Source organism: Nicotiana tabacum, chromosome 16 (assembly GCF_000715075.1).
Source record: "Nicotiana tabacum cultivar K326 chromosome 16, ASM71507v2, whole genome shotgun sequence".
Lineage (NCBI taxonomy): Eukaryota > Viridiplantae > Streptophyta > Magnoliopsida > Solanales > Solanaceae > Nicotiana > Nicotiana tabacum.
In genome coordinates this window covers 152,968,068-152,978,058 of record NC_134095.1, presented here as the reverse complement: position 1 = coordinate 152,978,058, position 9,991 = coordinate 152,968,068, and the positions used below count along the sequence as shown (strand labels likewise).

Below are 9,991 nucleotides of genomic sequence, written 5' to 3'. Positions count from 1 at the left end.
TTCATTAACACTTAATGAGAAAGTGATCATACAACCCATTATTTAAGGTTAATAAATATGGAGCACTTTATGTACTATTAAATATTATATCCCGCAAGATAATCCCAAATATTTCTAGACATTTTTGAAAGAAAAGTCTATATAGAATCTTAAAAGTATATATAAAAATTATATATTTATATGTACGTTTGGTTCGAATTTTTTACTCAATACCAAACCAAATCAAACCTAATAGGATTTTTTAATCAGTTTGGTTTGACTTTTCGATTTGGTGCGATTTTCCGGTTCGATTTGTACACCCCTGCTCCCTATCCTTTTTCTGACTACTAATGTTAAATATTGTTAGCACAACCAACACAGACAAACTAAGATGACTATCTTTCGGAATAGACTTTACTTTGGTAGCTGAAAAAATAAATCTTCTCCTAAAGTGTTATTTTAAACCATTGATAGTTGATCCTTGACATCTCAATCTCATAATTTTATTCTTTGACTTTCTAATTTATTCAGCTTAAACTCGAATATTAATAATGTATAACCACATATCAAATCATTAGAATGAAAGGTACTACCTCTACCGCGCGCTTTCCCAAAATAAAAAAGAATAAAAACAAAAAAGGCAATGTCAAAGACAATATGACGTATGACAATTATCAACTAAAGGGAACAAGGAACCAGAATCTGTCTTAGCATGTACTATATTTTATATCAATATAAATAAGAGGAGAAAAAAAGAATCTTTGAAAATCCTATTGGCTAAAACTGGCAAGAGTTGTTGTTGACTATTTGAATATATAATGTGAATTCTTTTGAAATAAAATACAGTATCACTATCACATGTTGTTCTCTAGTTAAACCATTTCAAAGTCCAACCTCTGTAGCGTGGCGTTCTATACAAAGTGTCTATATCCATGTTCTACCAACCAGTCTAGTTTTGAAAATTAACCAAAGGAGAGCTGAAAGTACCAAAGCATATACCCTTCCTCACCCAAAGATTTGCAACGTATTGAAGTAACTAGAGAGTTAATGAGTTTAATTGTTAGAGTCAAATATATTAATTTTTCCAAAATAAACTTTTTTTTTTTAGAAAATTCATAAGAATAGTATATTTAAAAAAATTTATACTTAAATGTTTCTAAAAAATGTTAATATCATTATAAAAAAACATTATCCGAAAATTTTAAAGTAATGTCATCGTTCTTGGAAGAATAGTACTAGCAAATAACAATAATAGAATATAGTACGAACTTATGGATTATACAGCACATATTGGGAAAAATACAAGTCCGCTCTTGCACGTTAACTTTGGCAGTAACGCGGTATAGGACGCAATAATAGTGACTAGGGCTGGGCATATATCGGGTAAAACCGATGGCCCGAAGCAAAAAAGCTTATTGGGTTACCAATATCGGGTTATTGGCCTGAATTAACGGTTCAATAATGATTTAATGTTATTTTACTATTGGGTTTTCGGTTCGGATTTTCATTTGCCCAATTTTACTGACGGTTTAACCAATAACCCAATAAACTTCAAAAAAATACGATTTTACCTTTAGGTATATACATTTTCCAGTTCTCCCAATTTTCCATCTACTGTTCTAACCCTCCCATATTTGTCATTCAACACATATAGAAACAATGTTGTAAGGATTATCATATTCTTTGAGAGGGTTACAACAGTCGAGAAAGTTTATCATATTCTTTATACAGTACACATTATCCTTCATTACTTCTTCACTCTAAAATCGAGATTGACTTATCTTATCGGGTAAACTGATAACCAAATCGGTAACGAGCGATAATCGATTAACCGATAGCCGATAACCGATATCTTATCGGTTCGGTTATCGGTTTTTAACGAATTTATAAAAACGATATGCCAAACCAATAACATTCACAATCAAACCGACCGATCGATGCCCACCTCTAATAGTGACTAATCTCATCCCGTGTAAGTCGGGGCGGGTCTGGCCCACCTCGTGGCAAGCAGAGGAGCGAAGCACAACAGTGTGAGTGAGGTCATATTTTACTCCTCGTCTTGCCTCACGTAGCCTCATCCTACGTAACAACATAAGCAGGGGCAGAGCTAACCTTAAAGATAGATGTTCGGCTGAACAAAGTAATTTTGTTTTAAACTCTATCATTTTCTTAAGAGATAAATTATGCCAATCCTCCATATCTAAACGAAGTGAATCGAAGTGCCTTGTTGTAGCGCCAATATCATTATCAAGGGCGGATTCACATGAGGTCAAGAGGGTTAACATGATTCCGACTCATTGAAAATATTTAGGATATTATATAATTTTGTAAAATCTTACACATTGTTATTACTCCCTCTATTCCAGTTTATATGAACCTATTTTCTTTTTGGTCCGTTCCAGAAAGAATGACCCCTTTCTAAATTTGGTAACAATTTAGCTTAAACTTACAATTCTACCCTTAATGAGAAGCTTTTATAACCACAAAAATACTCTGGGCCCCTTTTTGACTTGTTTAGGACCGACCACAAATTTCAAAAGTTTTTATTTTTTCTTAAACTCTGTGCACAATCAAACAAGTTCACATTAATTGGAACGGAGGGAGTATTGTTATAAAAAACTTTATATTAATGATATATAAAAGTTAAGCTCTCCATGCACAATATTCTACTGTGCTTGCTGGCTGGAGCTTCACTAGTTCTTATAAAAGTTTGATTGCAACTCTATTATTATAACATGTTAAAGCCTATTGATCTTTGACTTTCAACGTAATGCCCAAATATATGTTGAAAATGACATTCAGCCAATAAGATACGTACTAAATAAAATATTTAATTAATTAAGGAAGCTTCCTAACGTGAAAATACATAGGAATAAATAAATACGCGGAATTACTGCCAAGAGGATAGAAGAGGGCTTGTTTTCACGTGTTTAGATATATTTTGAAGAACCTTTTTTTATTAAAAAACATTGAAAATAAGTGTATTTGGAATTTTATCGGAATAAATAATCGTTCCTAAAGTATTTAAAATAAAATATTTTTTAAAAATTTGTAAAAAAAAATTCAAATATTTCTTAGGTTAAAACGATCAGTTTCAAACAGAATGATATGTATTTTTCAAAAGAGAGTTGGAAATAAGAAAAGTTTAAATCAGATCGGTAGAAATTAAAAAAAGTCAAGGTGCTAGGCTGTCACAGTGTACGGATCTGTTTCACCTAACCAATACTTCAACCTTGGACAAGTTAGTCGTGAATAATATTCTAATATATAATTGGAATTTTTTTCTCTTACACTTAAAAAGGAATTTTGATTGGTGGCCCATTGACCTTTGACAATTTTTCTACACTTATCTTTTAAATGTATCTTATATTATGGATTTAAGTAATGTACTACTATATGTTATTAGTTATAAAATTACTAACTTCTTTTCGGTTTAACATTTCTATCTATAAAATAAGCTTCAACATTTAAAGTCAGCTAATTAAGCCAAACGAGCTCTAAATTGACAAGTAGAATTAAACAAAACAATCTAACAATAGTGTGAAAATATCACAAATTAGCTATTTTAATCATACCCATTGATATGTAGTCCTTATTTAGAGTATTACTTTTAGAAGTTAACTATGATATATTATTATGGAGTTCATTGTTACTGTTATTGTTACTTGTACTTACGACTAAACAAAAGGTCTCTATAGCTATGATATATTACTATGGAGCTTATTTGAATTAATCATCTAAAAACTAAAAGATGTTAGAAATAACAAAAGTAGAAAGCTTCATGGTATTTAATTTATGTAGCCAAAGAACAGGTCAAACTATGGAAACAAAAGCTAGAAATAACGCGGATATGATAATATTATATTGGCAGCCAATAGTGACCCACTAGCCTCAAAATTACGTGTTTCATATCCCTATAAATATTTCATTACCACATTCCCTCTGCTATCATCTTCACAGCTTCCAATCACAAAGCTAATTTATAAGTTTTCTATTCTTAGTTCTTGACATCATATCACCAATACATTGCAATATTTTCGAAATGATTAGTATTTCAAGCAACTCTTTTGCAGCCATTGCTGCTATGTTTTCTCTTCTCTTTATATTCTCCAGCATGCAATGCCATGCACAACTTTCTTCCACATTCTATGATCGCACTTGCCCTAATGCTCTCAACACCATTCGTACAAGTGTTAGACAAGCAGTGTCACGTGAACGTCGAATGGCTGCATCTCTTATTCGCCTTCATTTTCATGATTGCTTTGTTCAGGTTGGTTATACACACATCAATTAGTATGTTTCTCTATTTACTTCAAGTTAAAATTATTAACATGATTACATATTTACTCACTTGTGGTTTTAACTATAGGGTTGTGATGCTTCTATCTTACTTGACGAAACCCCTACAATTGTTAGTGAGAAGACTGCGTTGCCGAATCTTGGGTCAGCTAGAGGCTATGGTATTATAGAAGATGCCAAAAGAGAGCTTGAAAAAACATGTCCAGGAATTGTATCATGTGCAGACATACTTGCTGTTGCCGCTAGAGATGCATCAACTCTCGTAAGTATCCGTACTTTGATTTTCATTTTCTTCACATTATAATCAAACCTCTCTAACATGCATGTTTGTTCTGATATTTTTTGGAAAACTTGGGTTTTGTAGTGAATGGTTGTTAAATGCGGATGTTGTTTAAAGAAGTCTCACTATATATCAAACTAACTAACATTATGTTAATAAATTACAATTAGGTTGGAGGTCCAACATGGGCAGTGAAACTCGGAAGAAGAGATTCAACAACTGCAAGTCATACACTTGCTGAAACTGATCTCCCAGGTCCATTTGATCCTCTTAATAGGCTTATTTCTTGCTTTGCAAGCAAAGGCCTTAGCACAAGGGATATGGTTGCTTTATCAGGTAAAAACTATTCAAGTTATTATATAGAATATTTATCATGCATATACTAATTGTACAGATAATTAAGAAGAAGTTCTAATGATTTAAACTTTCTAATTATAGGAGCACATTCAATTGGCCAAGCACAATGTTTCCTTTTTCGCGATAGGATTTATGGAAATGGAACAGATATTGATGCTGGATTTGCTAGCACAAGAAGACGTCAATGTCCTAAAGAAGACCAAAATGGAAACCTAGCTCCACTTGATTTGGTTACACCTAATCAATTGGATAACAATTATTTCAAGAACTTGAGGCAAAGAAAAGGTCTTCTTCAATCAGATCAAGTCCTTCTTAGTGGTGGATCTACTGATGATATTGTTTCTGAATATAGTAACAGTCCTCGCGCATTTGCCTCTGATTTTGCTGCTGCTATGATTAGAATGGGAGATATTAGTCCCCTAACTGGTCAAAATGGGATCATAAGAACTGTCTGCGGCTCCCTAAATTGATCATTCAAAAGCTTATTACATGTATTTTGTATTTATTTGATTCTTTAATTCTCTATGTAATGTTTCAAGAATGAAATAAATTGTTTGTTATGCTTTAAGGAAGTTAAGAGTTCTAACCCAATGTTTCACATGTAACTTAGCTCCATTGATTAATTTTGGAAATAGCCTCAATGTTGAATCCACAAATGACCTCCCTATCTCCTAGAATAATAAAAGAGACAAACTACTTTGTCGTAATATTAAACAATTAATGATTGAGGGGTAACAAAACTTCATGGCATCTGAGCGTTAAAATACCTCTTTTTTATTTGTCATTGTACTACAAAAGATAGAAAGCATAGCTCTCCTAGGTCAAATTCATCAATATAATTGACATAGTAATCGTTATAACAAGAGCAAAAAGAATAAGTATGGAGTATTATTTTATGAAGGGAAAATAGCAGTTTTGGTTGTTGAATTATTACTTATTCCGGTTTAATCCTCGTATTATTCGACTCCACATATCTGACCTTCAGTTAAGTTAAAAGTTTGATTTGGCCAAATCATTGACAGTAGTTAACAGACGTTAGTTTTACATAGGGCAATTCTGGTTTTTGACACAACTTGCCTTCACTTCCTTTTGTTTTTCTGCATATCAAAAAATATGATCACGTTAGGAACTCGAGTTTTTAGCTAAAATTATGTCTTATCTTTAAGATTAGATCTAACTTTAGTCCCTTTAACGTAAAACCCAAACGGAAACATAAAAACTAACGTTGGTTTTTCAGTCATCTGGGTAAAGGATATATCTTTTCAGTACTCATAATCTGCCGAACCGGTGTAGTGAACCATATTCTACAAAACTAAATCAGAGATTTTCCTGTCCATTCATTTTATTCGACAACTATTAAAGATTTTTTGTTGATTGGTTTCTCAATTGAAGCCTTCTTCTTGTACTGAGATGTTGAAAACGAAGCAAAAGGTCTATAAAACTACGTAAACAAGGGAAGATATATAAAATTGCCTGTTTGTACAAAGCTTCAAAGTTATCAGAAAAGCTAATACGAATAATTAAGTTAATAACGAAGCAAGAAAAGGGAGGAGGAAGCTGGCTAGCTACGAAGGGATGAAAATCCAGGATTACCCTTAACACAAGTAAAAGTGATGGAGGGAGTATTACGGTATTCAACCCCCTCAAACCCCACCCTCCACGCCCCACAAAAATCTTTTCTTAGGTTAGTTTAACAATGTAATAAGCAATATACAATCAAACTTCTCTATAATAATTTTGTTTGTTTCGTTATTTTTTATTGTATTCACAGTGATTGGTTGTTATATATCTAGAGAACATTTGACGTTCAAATATTATCTACATATTATAGACAAAATTATCCAAATCTGCCATAGAAAACTTAAATTTTAGGATATATTTTTGGATCTAATATATTATACAAGATAGAAAGCTTTTGTTTAACAAAAACTACGACTTAATCCCAAACAAGTGGGAATGGAGAACTTTTATCTAATGGAATAAAAATATGTGCAGATCACTCAATAGAATAAAAATTTTAATTACGAAAGTATGTACTAACATTATATTTATTGTCATATGTGGCCCACTAAAATTTTAAAATATTTGGTCAAAATCTCTAGACCTATTATTGGTGGTTTTAGAGTTTATTTACGTCTATATGGTTATTATAGAGGGGTAATTTTATAGAAAGATAAAATATAATATTAAATTGATTCCGAAAAAACTCAATTTTTATAGTAAAATAGTATTATATATGATTGTAGTTGTTAAAGAGAAGTTTGCATGTATTTGAAGGAGGTGCTAAGAAAACTTTGACAATAAAAGTGACCGTTGGATGAATGCGTTAAATTTATTAGAACGGGTCGTCGGTACAGTAAAGTCTATTTCTGCGTTAAATTTATGGTCTAAAAATAAGTAAAGTCTATTTCTGGATATTAGTTTGTTTTCGGACCCATACATAATAATCCTAACCAGAATCTATGTCAAGGCAAAGGCATTAAAAAAGGAAGAAATCTTTTGTAAAAACAGCTTATTAGAATATTCCACAAATCACGTAATTTAATACTTTGAAATTTGAATAATGTCAAATCTTTGAAATAAAATGTCCTTTAAGATATACTTTGACCATTCGAAAGTCCACCCCTACTGCTATAATAAGGAGCGAAAATAAATATATTAATCTATGAAAGTTAGAAAAAATAATGGAATATAATCATTTGATTTTCAGTTGGTCTAAGATGATTATTTCTGTAGAAAGATCCTTCGCAAACTTCTAAAATAATGAAGAAAATCCAATAGTATACATTTGTATTGACGTCGAACCTTTTGCCATGGTATTAAGAACACGTGTGTGTATTTATTATTTGTACAGATTAGTTGTGAAGTATTTGGTAGTTAGTACAGTAGCTGGTAGTTGTACACAACTGTAGATGTCTAGTATAAATAAGTGTAGATATTTTCTATACATAGCAGTAATCATTTTTGCACTCTCTATATTTTTGAGCTCAGCTTAATTTTTCTAATGAGAAGGAACTTTCCAGAAGCTCTCTTGTCTAGGGCAGTTCTCATCCTCCATTAGAGCTCACTCGAGGTGAGCTTATCTTCTTCATTTCCTCTACCCAAACTCCGCTCCGGTCGTGATGGTGCCTCTCGTGAAGACAAGGCCAGCCAACAAACCCATATCGCCTTTTTAAAAATAGTTAAACATTAATAAACAGTTTAAATATGATTTAATGATATAATTAACAGAAGCACAACCCGACACAGCCTTAACTGGGGTGTCACAAGTCACGAGTATCTACTAGGGTATAAGTACAACTGAAAGCCTGGAGTGTACAAATACAGACTAATGAAATGAGGAGAGAGAAAAGCAATGCTGCGAATGCCGACAGCTACCTTGCTAAACCCTGATGACTCTGCCTCCGATCAGCCAAAACATAACTTAATCTGCACACAAGGTGCAGGGAGTAATGTGAGTACTCCGACTCAGTGAGTAATAATAATAAATAAAGACTGAAGGCACACGCAAAAACACAAGGTATTCCATACTGAAGTAGTAAAATCACTTTAAACAGTAAAGCAGTGAGAAATCAAGTGAAAATCCTTTTTTTTTTCCAACAAGTAAAGCAAGTAGTTTACAAGTGAGTAACAAAAATGATACAAATGTAAACAGCCCCTCGGGAAAAACATGTACAATAAACTGCCCCTCGGGCATAATATCAACAGAACCAGGCCCTCGGGCTCAATATAAGAACAGTGCCAGGCCCTCGGGCTCAATATTAGAACAGTAACAGCCCATCGGGCTCAATATCAGAACAGTAACAGCCCCTCGTGCTCAATATCAGAACAGTAACAGCCCCTCGGGCTCAATATCAAAACAGTAACAGCCCCTCGGGCTCAATTTCAGATCAGTAACAGCCCCTCGGGCTCACTCTCAGAATAGTATCAGCCCCTCGGGCTACCTTATAATCACTCATATCAGCCCCTTGGACATAGTATCAATCACTTAGAACAATGGGTACCCGCGCTCACTATGGGTGTGCAGACTCCGGAGGGGCCCCTTACGGCCCAAGAGCTATATCAAGCTACCTCGTGGCATCATCACTCAGCATATCCTCACATCACTCAAGCCACCGCGTGGCATATAAAGTATCTCAGGCCCTCAGCCTCATATCACTCGGCCTCACATCACTCAAGCCACCGCGTGGCATAAATAGTAACTTAGGCCCTCGGCCTCATATCACTCAGCATATCCTCACATATGGCCCTCGGCCTCACTCAGTCCGAAAATCATCATAAGCCCATCGGGCATTTGTAAAACAGTAGTTCTCAGCCCAAAATACCATTTAGAAATATAATTTGAGTTTTCAAATCTGCATAAAAGCGGCTGAGTTTGTAAAACAATAATTATCAACAAGACTGAGTTTAAATATAAGTCAAAACAGTGAGGAAATAGTGATAAAAATTCCCAAAGAATTCAAATAATTGGCACGAAGCCCAAGTATGACAATCAGCCTAAATCATGATGATAACAAATAAGTTTCAATCAAATATGCGGTAAAATCATCAATCGGGATGGACCAAGTCACAATCCCCGGTAGTAAAAAACCCCGCGCTCATCATCCAGCGCGTGTCTCACCTCAATATAGTCCTACGATGTGCAAATCCAGGGTTTCAAACCCTCAGGACATCATTTACAATCATTACTCACCTCGAACCGGCTAATCCTCTAGCTCGCGATGCCTTTGTCTCTCAAATCGACCTCCGAATGCCTCGAATCTAGCCACAATAATTTGATTCAGTTAATAAAAATTATAGGAATTAATTCCAAATGAAATTCTACATTTTTCATTAAAAATCCGAAATTGCACTCAAAATTCGCCCGTGGGGCCCACGTCTCGGAACCCAACAAAAAGTACAGAATATGAAACCCCATCCAACCCCGAGTCCAACCATACCAATTTTACTAAAATCTGACATCAACTCGACCCTCAAATCTTCAAATTAAACCAAGAGGGTTTTCAAGATTTTCCCAACTAAAATCACCAATTAAATGTCAAAACTAGTAATAGATTCGGGTAATCTAACCAAAAT

General features: G+C 33.9%; 1 protein-coding gene across 1 annotated transcript; it reads left to right on the top strand.

Annotated features, from left to right (window-relative positions):
* Nucleotides 1-3,941: 3,941 nt before the first annotated feature.
* On the top strand, nucleotides 3,942-5,500 carry LOC107777216 (lignin-forming anionic peroxidase-like). The gene is made up of 4 exons (XM_016597202.2): nucleotides 3,942-4,249; nucleotides 4,349-4,540; nucleotides 4,729-4,894; nucleotides 4,997-5,500. Exons 1-4 carry the CDS (start codon nucleotides 4,022-4,024, stop codon nucleotides 5,383-5,385), a joined length of 975 nt encoding a protein of 324 aa, XP_016452688.2. The 5' UTR covers nucleotides 3,942-4,021; the 3' UTR covers nucleotides 5,386-5,500.
* The last annotated feature ends 4,491 nt before the right edge of the window (nucleotides 5,501-9,991 follow it).